Source organism: Coregonus lavaretus, assembly GCF_964263955.1.
Source record: "Coregonus lavaretus genome assembly, chromosome: 31".
Classification (NCBI taxonomy): Eukaryota; Metazoa; Chordata; class Actinopteri; order Salmoniformes; family Salmonidae; genus Coregonus; species Coregonus lavaretus.
This window is the reverse complement of record NC_140018.1, coordinates 25092586-25107262: the sequence shown is the minus strand read 5'-3', so window position 1 is coordinate 25107262 and position 14677 is coordinate 25092586. Positions and strand designations below refer to the sequence as shown.

Here is a 14677-nt window from a genome sequence, read left to right as displayed (position 1 = left end):
ACAGCGTTTTATGCTCTTAACGCATCCCAGGCCCTGGACAGACCGTACCGCCGCTCAGAGCCGCCGGTCCCATGGCTACATAGTGAATTCTCTAGGGGGTGTGACTGTGTGTGTGTGTGTGTGTGTGTGTGTGCAACTCTGGCCGGTGTTACTGGAAGCTAAGTGCTCTGGAGTATCAGACTGGGGGGTGGTGAGCGTCCCCCTTCCCTTCTCTCTGCCCTGGCCCAGAGGTTCAGCAGAGCACAGCCTCCCTCCACCCAACACATTCCCCCAGCCCCATCCAGAATTACTGCAATCCAATGTCCAGATGTGAAAAGAGCATCTCACTCCAGGAAGAATTTTAAAAAAACGTGTCTCTGCTCAAGATATAGTAAATGTCAACAGTTACATGAGTTATTAGGGCTATCAGAATAGAGAGTACAGTGAATGGGGGAGAAAATGGTAGGGGAAATAACAGGGTATAGTGTGGAAGCCTTTCATTAGGTTGGTACGTACAGTAAAGCCACTTAGTGTGTACCATGGTGGCCCTGTTACTTAATGAGAAACCTCATACAGAAATAGGTTTCAAAATGTTAAAAAGCACAACTTACTGCGGATCTGACGTTTGATCTCCTTTGTAGGGTCCAGCCAGCACTATATTGAGAAACAAAGGAGATATTAGTTTTGGTTTCAACAAGTATGCAGAAATTTTAAAACACACAGTATCAGACTTCCATGTGGTCCTCTGTAGCTCAATTGGTAGAGCACGGCGCTTGTAACGCCAGGGTAGTGGGTTCGATCCCCGGGACCACCCATACGTAAAAATTTATGCACACATGACTAAGTCGCTTTGGATAAAAGAGTCTGTTAAATGGCATATTATTATTTATTATTACTTCTAGCAGTTAACCACAAACATCATAGTTTCCCTGTTGAGTAACCATGGTGATTGGTAACTCATGTTAGAAAAATGCAGGTGGGACTTTGATTGTGAAAACGTCAATATTGGCAAGATACAGCATCTAAACATAGAACACTGTGCCGTTTCTAAGTAAATACACCAGGCCTTCCTTTTTATTTCCCTTCTCATGTACTGTAGTAGATCAGGTATGTCAAGACAAGCATCATCAAAAACAAGGCACAGATGGAAGCATTAGGCACAGAGCTGCTGTAAAGAGCAAAACTGTCAATTTAGCACCAATCCAGACCACTCCAGACACAACAAAACTAGCCATGATTGTCATTACTGGTATGATCCACTTTTATATAAACAAACACACATGATGAAAACACATTCCACTGAACTACACTAGTCTGTATTATACAGCCTCTTCCCTCCTCCTCTCCCCCCGCCCCCCCTGGCTAGCCTGCAGTTTCCAGTGTCAACGTGGAACCAAACTCTGCATGCAGCCCCACCGCAAATATGCTGATCTCTCTCCCAACAGTCTCCCTCAATGACTGATGTTGAGCCTGTAGACAGACTGGGGAGCGTGTTGACTCTGTTATTAAGCTCCAGTTAGTGTGCAGGGGAGACTTTAACGTTCATGGCCAAAGCCATAAGAATACAGACAGGCAATGTGAGAGAAGGATATGGGTCTGTGAACCAGGCCTGCTTGGTTGGCAGTGGGGGAGAGCAGAGCAGAGTTAGTATGGACTGAAGTTTGCGAGCGGAACCTCTGTCTCCAACCAGTGATATTAGAGAGCTTCCCAATAAACCATGTTGACACAGATCTGGAAAATAACTGATGTTATTTCCTGGAAGCATATCTGGGTTCTCTGGAGGTTTACTGCACACTTCAGACATTCCTATGAGGATGGGCTGGCTTTAGCACACAGGGAAGTACTTTATCATCCATCTGACTTTTATGAATCACTTGATTCATTCAGGCATTTGTCAAAACGTCCCTTTATCTATCAATTATATGGTCCATCAGGCTCGCTAAACCGTTTGGAATGTCTAAACAACTCATATTGATCATGAGAGGGATATTATGTGGTCAAACCATTAGTCATTGCAACTTTTGTAGCAGAATAAAAGTCTAGCTAATTATACAATTAGAAGAACGATATAAAAAAGTTTTAGGACATAAACGCAAAAACATCTGTGCCATTGGGAGAGAGGTTATTACATGATACATTTTAGGAAGTACACTGAACAAAAATATAAACGCAACATGTAAAGTGTTGGTCCCATGTTTCATGAGCTGAAATAAATCATCCAAGAAATTACCCAAACGCACAAAAAACGAATTTCTTTCAAATGTTGTACACAAATTAGTTTACATCCCTGTTAGTGAGCATTTTCTCCTTTGCCAAGATAATCCATCTACCTGACAGGTGTGGCATATCAAGAAGCTGATTAAACAGCATGATCATTACACAGGTGCACCTTGTGCTGGGGACAAGAAATGGCCACTAAAATGTGCAGTTGTGTCACACAACACAATGCCACAGATGTTTCAAGTTGAGGGAGCGTGCAAATTGGCATGCTGACTGCAGGAATGTCCACCAAAGCTGTTGCCAGATAATTTAATGTTAATTTCTCTAGCATAAGCCGCCTCAAACGTTGTTTTAATGAATTTGGCAGTATGTCCGACCGGCCTCACAACCGCAGACCACGTGTAACCACGCCACCCCAGGACCTCCACAACCGGCTTCTTCACCTGCGGGATCGTCTGAGACCAACCACCCGGACAGCTGATGAAACTGTGGGTTTTCACAACCGAAGAATTTCTGCACAAACTGTCAGAAACCGTCTCAGGGAAGCTCATCTGCGTGCTCATCGTCCTCACCAGGGTCTTGACTTGATTGCAGTATGGTGTCGTAACAGACTTCAGCGGGCATATGCTCACCTTCGATGGACACTGGCACGCTGGAGAAGTGTGCTCTTCACGGATGAACCCCAGTTTCAACTGTACCGGGCAGATGGCGTTGTGTGGGCGAGCGGTTTGCTGATGTCAACGTTGTGCACAGTGTGCCCCATGGTGTTGATGGGGTTATGGTATGGGCAGGCATAAGCTATGGACAACGAACACAATTGCATTTTATCGATGGCAATTTTAATGCACAGAGATACCGTGACGAGATCCTGAGGCCCATTGTCGTCACATTCATCCGCCGCCATCACCTCATGTTTCAGCATGTTAATGCACGGCCCCATGTTGCAAGGATCTGTACATAATTCCTGGTCCCAGTTCTTCCATGGTCTGCATACTCAGACATGCCACCAATTGAGCATGTTTGAGATGCTCTGGATCGACGTGTACGACAGCGTGTTCCAGATCCTGCCAATATCCAGCGACTTCGCACAGCCATTGAAGAGGAGTGGGACGACATTCCACAGACCACAATCAACAGCCTGATCAACTCTATGCGAAGGAGATGTGTAGTGCCGCATGAGGCAAATGGTGGTCACACCAGATACTGACGGGTTTTCTGATCCACGCCCCTAACTTTTTTTTAAGTTACCTGTGACCAACAGATGCATATCTGTATTCCCAGTCATGTGAAATCCATAGATTAGGGCCTAATGAATTTATTTCAATTGACTGATTTCCTTACATGAACTTTAACTCAGTAAAATCGTTGAAATTGTTGCACATTGCGTTTATATTTTTGTTCAGTGTAGTTAGGCCTAGTAAAGGTACTGGTACTTTAGAAAGAAAACATTCCCTCAAAAGTGGATCTGAGGGCATGTAGAAGATAAGTTTGCATTTCTAATGTCTTTCCTGTTCTGGAAAAGCCAGATTATTCTCTTAAAGCAGGCCTTCAGATCTCACCATAGAAGAATGTGGTTAAAAACACAATGACTTTACCGTCTGGTCAGCGTTGTCTTTGTAACTCAACCCAAAGTAGTCCTTCTCCAGTAGGTTCAGGGCTTCGTACACTTTAAAGAACAGGTACTGGCCTTTCGCCCGTTTCTGCAGAGAGGAAAGAACAAAGAAGAGAATGAAAACCATGTCACTAATCACTAAGAACAGTTGACATTACAAAATAGCGACCTACAATATAAGCGAGGCAGATTATTTAGAGAATTGGACTCGTAATAAATATTTTTACCATCCATCAATCCCCAATGTATTTCATTTAACGGAAAAAACTTATTACAAAACCTTAAAATTACACAATTCATCTTTCACTGTTCGTTACGACAGGGTTAATTTACGTGGAGGTTCATTTACGTGGATCATGAATGCAACAATTGTATGGTTGTGTGTGGAAAGTGTCAGAAAACTCTAGAGAACGCACTCCTCCAGGGCATCTCTTGGGTGTGAGCTGCAATTTGCCCTGCAGACAGACCGACAGATATGCAGCCGTTTGGGACAGCTTGGCAGCTCTCTCCAACTGGCCCTGTATTCGCCTGCACAGCAGAACTAGACAGTATAGGCATTACAGGAAAATCCCCACAGAAGCCCATGGATTGCGTGAGCATTGCATATTACTGGTCCTTTGACACTCGTGGAATGAGGGAGCTATTTGGGATGAATTGCAGTGTGGACAAAGTGGGCGAACTCTACCACACTACCTCCTCGGGGCAACACATTGCCTCGGCCTGAGGGACAATAACCATATAAAGTCCACAAAGGACAACGACACAGCATTCTAGACAGAGGGGGATGAAAAGAAGGCTGTGCATTTGTGCTTCCCCTCCTTGGGACAGCGGAGATATTTAAGGTATGCTGGTATTATCAGTCACTCCCCAGAAGGAAACTGTTGAGGCTTTTTGAATGCCTCTTCCCACCCCCCCCTGACAATAAACACTGTTACATTAGATCGTCTGCAGAGTGTGAGAGAGCGAGAGAGAAAAGAAAGACTGTTAGCAACATACTATCAGCTTGGAGGCTGCAACATCCTAGTTGCAGGAGGGGTGTGGCCCTGAGAGACATGATTTGGCACCAGGTGGATTCTGAGATGTGTGTCCAAGGTGCTGCCTTTGTTTGGCTTTAAATTCACCTCTTTACACATGACCTTGCATTTTCCTCCCGTGGCACGCCATTCTGCACTACATATTAAACAATCAGGACAGGAACTCAGTTTCTAAACAGAAGCCCGGTGGGGAGGATCAATGTTCATTTCAGGGCAATCTCCTCTACTAAAGCACTTCAGTACTGACTGGTCAACAGTCGCTAAGGATTGTAGGCACACAGCAAAATGGATTTCATGTTCACTATTGATCATGCGGAAGCCATTGCCTTGGAGTGCATTAGGCAGCAAAGCAGGCAGCACTGTAAAATAATAAATACGTTCGCCCATTAGGCGGGAGATTTCAGGTGCTTCCAATTGAAGCTCGGGTTTCAGTGCAAATGTAATGAAACTGTCTGTGCCCTAGCCTGAGCAGTGTCTGACAGAGACCGCAGCACAAGCAGACAAAGTCCTAATCTGAATTACTGGCGCCTGCTGCAAGTCACGTAATTCCTATTAAAATGTTTGACAGCTACATCTCAATGGAACGAGTACAGCAAAGTAATCTCATTGGCGGCTGTAAAAGCACAGTCGCAGACAAAAGGCTCCATAAAACTTCAGGTCTTATACATTCCATCCATTTAGGCTTAAAAGGTCTCTTACAGCCTCTTCAAAAAGTCAGAGCTATTTACGCTAGGTTCAACTAGAGGTGAGGTAAACACACCACCCAAAGCCCCACAGTGCTGTTGAGAGAGCTGCTCCCTCCAGAGGGCTGTCGTTACCGGCACGATGCTCCATGAAAACGAACTTGTGGTTACCTGTGCAGGGTGGGGCAGTCGGCAGAGAGGTTGAGCTCATTAGGATTCTTCCATTGGCCCCGCTCTACAGTGCAGGTCAATTAGATCAGTCATTAGCATGCTAACAGAGGGCACTTCAGGACCAAGGGCCTTGCCCTGTCAGCTTTAGCCTCAAAACTGCAGAGAGGAGGCCACAGCAATAGTATTGCCTCATTTGCAATCACACGCCAAGCAGGTCAAATGAGTTTACTTAAATGTTATGACAGTGGTTGTGTACACATTCTACACACCTGCTTATGCATGCCAAGCTTTGACTTTAGGGCATAGACTACAATGGGAGGGGGGGGGGGGACATTTTTGGTATTACATGCATTCAGAAAGTATTCAGACCCCTTTCCTTTTTCCACATTTTGTTACGTTACAGCCTTATTCTAAAACTGATTAAATAAATACAAATCCTCAATCCACACACAATACCCCGTAATGACAAAGCAAAAACAGGTTTAGATTTTTTTGCAAATGTAGTAAAAATAAACTGAAATATCATATTTACATAAGTATACAGACCCTTTGCTATGAGACTCGAAATTGAGCTCAGGTGCATCCTGTTTCCATTGATCATCCTTGAGATGTTTCTACAACTTGATTGGAGTCCACCTGTGGTAACTTCAATTGATTGGACATGATTTGGAAAGGCACACACCTGTCTATATAAGGTCCCACAGTTGACAGCGCATGTCAGAGCAAAAACCAAGCCATGAGGTCGAAGGAATTGTCTGTAGAGCTCCGAGACAGGATTGTGTCGAGGCACAGATCTGGGGAAGGGTACCAAAAAATGTCTGCCGCATTGAAGGTCCCCAAGAACACAGTGGCCTCCATCATTCTTAAATGAAATACATTTTGAACCATCAAGACTCTTCCTAGAGCTGCCCCCCCGACCAAACTGAGTAATCGGGGAGAAGTGTCTTGGTCAGGGAGGTGACCAAGAACCCAATGGTCATTTTGACAGAGCTCCATAGTTCCTCTGTGGAGACGGGAGAACCTTCCAGAAGGACAGCCATCTCTGCAGCACTCCACCAATCAGGCCTTTATGGTAGAGTGGCCGGACGGAAGCCACTCCTCAGTAAAAGGCACATGACAGCCCGCTTGGAGTTTGCCAAAAGGCACCTAAAGGACTCTCAGACCATGAGAAACAAGATTCTCTGGTCTAATGAAACCAAGATTGAACTCTTTGGCCTGAATGTCAAGCGTCACGTCTGGAGGAAACCTGGTACCATCCCTACGGTGAAGCATGGTGGTGGCAACATCATGCTGTGGGGATGTTTTTCAGCGGCAGGAACTGGGAGGCTACTTAGGATTGAGGGAAAGATGAATGGAGCAAAGAACAGAGAGATCCTTGATGAAAACCTGCTCCACAGCGCTCAGGACCTCAGACTGGGGCTAAGGTTCACCTTCCAACAGGACAACGACCCTAAACCCACAGCCAAGACAACACAGGAGTGGCTTCGGGACAAGTCTCTGAATGTCCATGAGTGGCCCAGCCAGAGCCCAGACTTACCCGTTCTAACATCTCTGGAGACCTGAAAATAGCTGTGCAGCGACGCTCCCCATCCAACCTGACAGAGCTTGAGAGGATCTGCAGAGAAGAATGTGTGCCAAGCTTGTAGCGTCATACCCAAGAAGACTTGAGACTGTAATCACTGCCAAAGGTGTTTCAACAAAGTACTCAGTAAAGGGTCTGAATACTTACGGAAATGTGATATTTTTTTTTTTTTTATTCATTTGCAAAAATTTCTAGAAACCTGTTTTGTCTTTATGGGGTATTGTGTGTAGATTGATGAGGGGGGAAAAAAACGATTTAATCCATTTTAGAATAAGGCTGTAATGTAACAAAATGTGGAAAAAGTCAAGGGGTCTGAATACTTTCTGAATGCACTGTATGAGGGTCTGGATGTGAAAAAGTAATGCTTTGGCATATTTAACTAGTTGAAATTAATGCTAGCGAGTTGCCCTGAAAACACACTGAAAAATGTGTTGAATAATGCAGCAGTGCACGCGTTGATGCATACAGTGCCATGTTCAATCATCTTACAGAACCAAGCTGAACCAGCCCACAGAGGAACATGGTGGCACTACGAACAATCCACCCAGTGAGGACTAACTAGCAGGCCAAGTGGAGCTGGGAACAGGGAGCTGGACTAACTAGCAGGCCAAGTGGAGCTGGGAACAGGGAGCTGGACTAACTAGCAGGCCAAGTGGAGCTGGGAACAGGGAGCTGGACTAACTAGCAGGCCAAGTGGAGCTGGGAACAGGGAGCTGGACTAACTAGCAGGCCAAGTGGAGCTGGGAACAGGGAGCTGGGCTGCAGCCTAATTGAATTTGGCAGGTTGCTAACGAGTGAATCTCCACAGCATGATTCCTCTAAGGACACTTAGAGAGGTACACCTAAAAATAAAGACTTTTCAGATCCCCTATGCACCATAGACAACAAACAGGTCTGGTGCTGGTAGCAAATATTAGGCTACATTCAATAAATGGTACCCAATGAACACATTGTCTTACTAACAAACAAATGAGAGATTTGGCCAAACACTGGGAATCTACAAGAAAACCCTAACTGTTTCTACTCATTTGGCTTTATGGGAGCATTCCTGATGTCTGGACATTGTTTTGCAATCACGAGGGAGGGGCCCATCACTGGGACATTAGAGACAGGGTGGGAGAGAGAGACAAGAGGACAGGGTGGGAGAAAGAGACAGAAGGGAGTGTCCGACTCAGTCTGTCCATGGCTGGAAGTCAAGAATCCTGACATCCAGATGCAGTTATCATCCCATAGGCTTATAGAGAATCAGCCTGAAACACTCCACCTCTACAACACAGCAATAATCAAATTCACATGCAGACAATCTATAGAGAAGCAAGGAGAAAGGATGCTAGACAACACAGACACCCTTTGTCTGCATCCACTGCAGAAACAGAAAGGGGCGTGTGTGTGTGTATAACAATAGTAATTTGGTGGGTGCTAATATTTGTCCTATTTCACACATGTACAATGTGTATTATATGCATACATGTGAATTGGAAATGTGTTTTTGCATATCCCAAATCCCCCTGACACACCCTCAGAGTTGGGGTCACGGCCAGGGTCTGCCATTATCAACGGCAACCCTGGAGTAATTAAGGTTAAGTGCCTTGCTCAAGGGCACAGACAGATTTTTTTCACCTTGTCAGCTCGGGGATTCGAACTAGCGACCTTTCGGTTACTGGCTCAACGATCTAAGCGCAAAGCTACCTGCTGTATGTGTGTGTGTGTGTATGTGTATGTGTGAGATGGCGAGGCTGGTCTCCCTGGAGCCCCAGAGCTCCCGGCTGTTCCAGCGGATTAGACTCATACGTGTCCGTCAGGACTGGAACCCTAACGCGCGCTGAGCTGCGCTGGCAAAATAATGCAGCAGGACTCTGTACCACGGAGAATACATTGGAAGCAGCTTTGTACTGCTCAGAGCCACACCATTGGCTGAAGAGGAGATGACTACGTTGCTGCAGACCCCCAGACGCCATTACTGTTTGTTGACACACAAATGTTACGGTTTTTCGTCGCTGTCATATTGCAAGGCACTCACAAAGAAAGGGAAAATGTGTGAGGAAGAGGGTATACCTGGAGCGGCAAGGCCTTGTCAGAGTGCATGAGAATCATGCTTTATGTAGTGTGGCAGTACTAGAGCATTGTGTTTCTATGACTCTACTTCTCCGATTGGTACTTCTGAGTAGAGAATGAGATATAGTCTTCTTTAGATATGTATTAATATTATTTTCTGGTACACTGACCCATCCATCTCAAAAGTTGTGCATTCTAGAGTAGGATCAATATAGGCCGAGTCAGGAGTTTGATTGACTAGCTAGATCAGACACTATGGGCGGCAGGTAGCTTAGTGGTTAAGAGCGTTGTACCAGTAACCGAAAGGTCGCTGGTTCTAATCCCCAAGCCGACTAGGTGAAAAATCTGTCGATGTCCCCATGAGCAAGGCACTTAACCCTAATTGCTCCTGTAAGTCGCTCTGGATAAGAGCGTCTGCTAAATGACTAAAATGTAAAATGTACAGTCTAAACACCATTAACTTGTGCCACAATGCACCTTGACAAGGCCCCCAATGGCCCAAACACCCTGCCTAGAAAACACACATGACAATCCCTCTCTGGATCACACACACAGATCCACCAGCAGCCCAGTCCACCAGTGGATTCACCCTGAGGCAGCAGTCCAGACCCCAGGAGGAGCAGAGGGAGAGAGAAGGGGGAGGGGGAGGCGCACCGCCCAGGCTGCAGTCTCCCAGAGACACCTCCACGCCCCACTGAGTCCTAATGGGCCGGGGCCTGGCCTGGACTAGCCTGGCTGCTACACGGCCCGAGAGAGAGAGAGACGGAGAGGAGATAGAGACAGCTCCAGCACCATTCAGACTAACATCTCAGAGAACACCTTGGAGTACAGAGAGAGAGAGAGAACTGCGGCTGTGCATTCAGATCTCTGAGTTACCCTATTTGGCATTTCCATTAGCTCGCAATTCAAGTTGCATAAAATAAGGACCTAAAAAACAACTTTGAGAGAAGAATATAAATCTATTTCAAAGGGAGACAGTTGAGAATGTCTGAAGTGGCCCTAGTGTGCTTCCATGAAACATGTCATTGTTTTCCACTGAGGGTTAGTGTGGGCACTTGCTTTGCTTCTCCCCAGAAAATTAAGGTTAATCTCTGTTGTTCTCCGTTTTCCAAACGCTCCCAGATAGACTGCAGGCATTGCATCTCGTTATAAATATGCCACTGTCTTCTGGTTGAATACTCCCCAACAATGGCATTTACTGATGCCTCAGCTTTTCTGAAACTGCGAACAAAGCTGGCCCTCTTCAAACAGCGCTGCGCACTGAGCAATTAGTGTTGGGCCCCATTCACAAACCTCCATCTCAAAACGCATGTTCAGCTTCACTGGGATCCACAAACACTCTCAATCACACACACAGTGAAACTCCTTAGCCTCCAGGATGGGAAAATGACTAGCCTACACATTAATAACCAATGGGACAGTCAAAAGCAATAACATAATAGACAGACTTACGCAACCGCAACCAACTAGCTTTAACACTTGACTTGTAATTATGAAGAAAGAAGCTCCCTCTATCCAACTGAGTGGATCACTGGATCTCATTGGAGATAGCTGACTGACTAACTGGAGGATATGATGACAAGGTTATGAGTTTGCAGGCGGGGTTGGTTGGTTTGCCACGCGTCTGCGGGGGACAGCAGATGCTACAGGTTTAATCTGTGGGGGGCTCAGGACCCCCTCTAATCTGCCATGCCTGTGGACGTGGTGGGCTCCAGAGAACTAGACGAGAACACCAGACGAGCACCTGCCGTGCAGCCTGCCAGGCCAGGGGGGTAGAAGTTGGGAGGGACTGGGGCCTGGGCGGGGGGTGTCACCCGCCCCTATCCGGGAGCTGTCACCCACCCATCACTTCCAGGTCCGAGGTTAAGGTCCACCTCCCTCAGCACCAGCGCTTATCCCTTTTGGGTATAAACCACATGACTCCCACCCATACAGGGGCTTCACGTGCACCTGAGGGCCAGAGAGAGAGGGCCTCCAGCCCTCCACCAAACACCTGAGGGCCAGAGAGAGAGGACCTCAACTCCTCCACCAAACACAGGCCCAAGTTCAGTCCCAAGACCTCCCAGCTCCAGACAACACAGCCAATTCCACCCATAGCCAAACCAGAACATAGCCCACATCATTCAAACCCATGGGAGAACCCAAACTGAGACACACTTTAAAAGACACTAGCAGCTATTTCCTTAAATTGGCCAGTTAGTGTGAATTCACTGCAGGGAATGGTGCCTTCGAAAACATATGATGTAGGCTAGCAATTTCTCATCATCCCATGGCTCATTAGTATGCAAAAGGTAATGAGGGGGAGTAACAACGTGGAAATGACACACTAGGGAACTTGATCTATGGTCCAATGTAGTGAAACACTAATTCACCTGCTATGCTGGAGAAACAATAATACATTACACTAAATGACCAAAAGTATGTGGACACCTGCTGGTCAAACATCTCATTCCAAAATCATGGGCATTAATATGGAGTGACTTGTTGGAAAGATGGCATCCTATAATGGTGCCACATTGAAAGTCACTGAGCTCTTCAGTAAGGCCATTCTACTGCCAATGTTTCTTTATGGAGATTGCATGGCTGTGTGCTCGACTTTATACACCTGTCAGCAATAGCCGAATCCACTAATTTGAAGGGGTGTTCACATACTTTTGGTGATGTAGTGTATCATCAAACAGAAGAAAACGACTGACTGATTTGAGATGCAGGCTAGAGTGGTATGGAGTTTACCGTGGACCATTTTGCCACAACTTTGGAAGTATGCTTAGGGTCATAGTCCATTTGGAAGACCCATTTGTGACCAAGCTTTAACTTCCTGACTGATGTCTTGAGATGTTGCTTCAATATATCTACATAATTTTCCTTCCTCATGATGCCATCTAGTTTGTGAAGTGCACCAGTCCCTCCTGCAGCAAAGCACCCCCACAGCATGATGCTGCCACCCCGTGCTTCACGATTGGGATGGTGTTCTTCGGCTTGCAAGTGACCCCCTTTTCCTCCAAACATAACGATGGTCATTATGACCAAACAGTTCTATTTTTGTTTAATCAGAACAGAGGACATTTCTCCAAAAAGTACTATCTTAGTCCCCATGTGCAGTTGCAAACCGTAGTCTGGCTTTTCATGGCGGTTTTGGAGCAGTGGCTTCTTCCTTCCTGAGCGGCCTTTCAGGTTATGTCGATATAGGACTCGTTTTACTGTGGATATAGATACTTTTGTACCTGCATCTTCACAAGGTCCTTTACTGTTATTCTGGGATTGATTTGCACTTTTCGCACCAAAGTACGTTCATCTCTAGGAGACAGAACACGTTCCCTTCCTGAGCGGTATGACGGCTACGTGGTCCCATGGTGTTTATACTTGCGTACCATTGTTGGTACAGATGAACGCGGTACCTTCAGGCGTTTGGAAATTGCTCCCAAGGATGAACCAGACTTGTGGAGGTCTACAATCTTTTTTCTGAGGTCTTGGCTGATTTCTTTTGATTTTCCCATGATGTCAAGCAAAGAGGCACTGAGTTTGAAATACATCCACATGTACACCTCCAATTGACTCAAATGATGTCAATTAGCCTATCAGAAGCTTCTAAAGCCATTACATCATTTTCTGGAATTTTCCAAGCTGTTTAAAGGCACAGTCAATTTAGTGTATGTAAACTTCTGACCCACTGGAATTGTGATACAGTGAATTATAAGTGAAATAATTTGTCTGTAAACAATTGTTGGAAAAATTACTTGTGTCATGCACAAAGTAGATGTCCTAACCGACTTGCCAAAACTATAGTTTGTTAACAAGAAATTTGTGGAGTGGTTGAAAAACGAGTTTTAATGACTCCAACCTAAGTGCATGTAAACTTCCGACTTCAACTGTATAAACAGCCTCAGACACCACCGGTAGCAAGGGAGGAAATAACACTGAAATGTCTGATATGAAATCCTCACAATCTATTCAACAGGATTACACGCAATGCTATCCTCCTCTTCCTGCGCAAAACAAAATTATCGTGATGAGGTTCATCGAATAAGTAGAGGCTGCTGTGCTGTTTACAGCTCCAGTACACTGCATTGTTGTTTTCCTCTAGGACAACACTATGTAAACCACATGACAATGGTTCTGAATGCTTATCTCCAACAATAATCCCTGCACTGGATCTTCTATAAAACTAGGCTATTAATCTGTCAAAACACAGGGTTAAAGGTAGGCAATTTGTTCCTATTAAAAAGATAACAAAAAGACAATTACCACAACCTTCAAAATGACCATGGAACTCTTCACAATTAGGGCTGTGGCAGTCATGGAATGTTGGATTATGTAATTGGCCAGCTAAATGTCCGCCTAGCAAAAAAATAGAAATAACCGTCTGAATAGCAAAAAAAATTCTGTATAACGAAAACATTTACAAAGAAGTTGCCTCTATTACAATGAAATTGTGCCAGCTCTATTCACAATACATACACTGAATGTACAAAACATTAAGAACACCTGCTCTTTCCATGTCCTAGACTGACCAGGTGAATCTAGGTGAAGCTATGATCCCTTATTGATTTCAACTGTTAAATCCACTTCAATCAGTGTAGGTGAAGGGGAGGAGACTGGTTAAATAATGTTTAAGCCTTGAGACAATTGAGAGATGAATTGGGTAAGACAAAAGATTTAAGTGCCTTTGAAAGGGGTATGATAGTAGGTGCCAGACGCATCCAGCCAACTTGAGACAACTGTGGGAAGTATTGAGTCAACATGGGCCAGCATCCCTGTGGAATGCTTTCAACACCTTGTAGAGTCCATGCCTTGAGGAATTAAGGTTATTCTGAGGGCAAAAGAGGGGGTGGAACTCAATATTAGGAAGGTGTTCTTAATGTTTTGTACACTCAGTGTATATAGTAGAGTAAATATCATCCATCACCTTTAACCTTTTCAAATGTGAGTTCCACATATCTCCAACTCACCAGCGAAATATTTTTTTTATGTGCATGATATCAGAATGACCTCACTGGTCCAAAATGTGATTGTTATGCAACAGGACAGTTAACCCACACTGCCCTCAAACCAAGACACGCTGCCTGCTAATTATCTATAGGCTGTTTCAACTTGTCAATTTCTAATTATTTTCAAATACGTTTTATTTAACGACAGTTTGAATTGAAGTGTGTTCCGCCTCAATAATTCACATAGAAGTAGCCCATTTCATTGTGGCGGACAATTTACGTTTGAGGCATTACGATGAGACGGACAAACTTTGCTTTTTGATGAGAGCCCAAGCACTTCCCCAGTGTTTCCTTGGGTCAAGAATGCAGACCTTTGCGGATCTCTAGTCAGAACAGAACCATCACAAACCTTT

At 45.1% G+C, this 14677-nt stretch overlaps 1 protein-coding gene across 9 annotated transcripts in view; it reads right to left on the bottom strand.

Annotated features, from left to right (window-relative positions):
* Nucleotides 1–14677, bottom strand: part of LOC311106707 (protein 4.1-like) — a 94389-nt gene that overhangs the window by 30790 nt on the left and 48922 nt on the right. For all 9 annotated transcript variants that reach the window (XM_084149111.1, XM_084149105.1, XM_084149103.1 and 6 more), the window contains 2 exons: nt 3795–3899; nt 591–633 (listed from right to left, as the gene is read on the bottom strand). In XM_084149111.1, coding sequence (XP_084005237.1) covers nt 591–633; nt 3795–3899 — 148 coding nt within the window. The remainder of the gene's footprint in view (nt 1–590; nt 634–3794; nt 3900–14677) is intronic.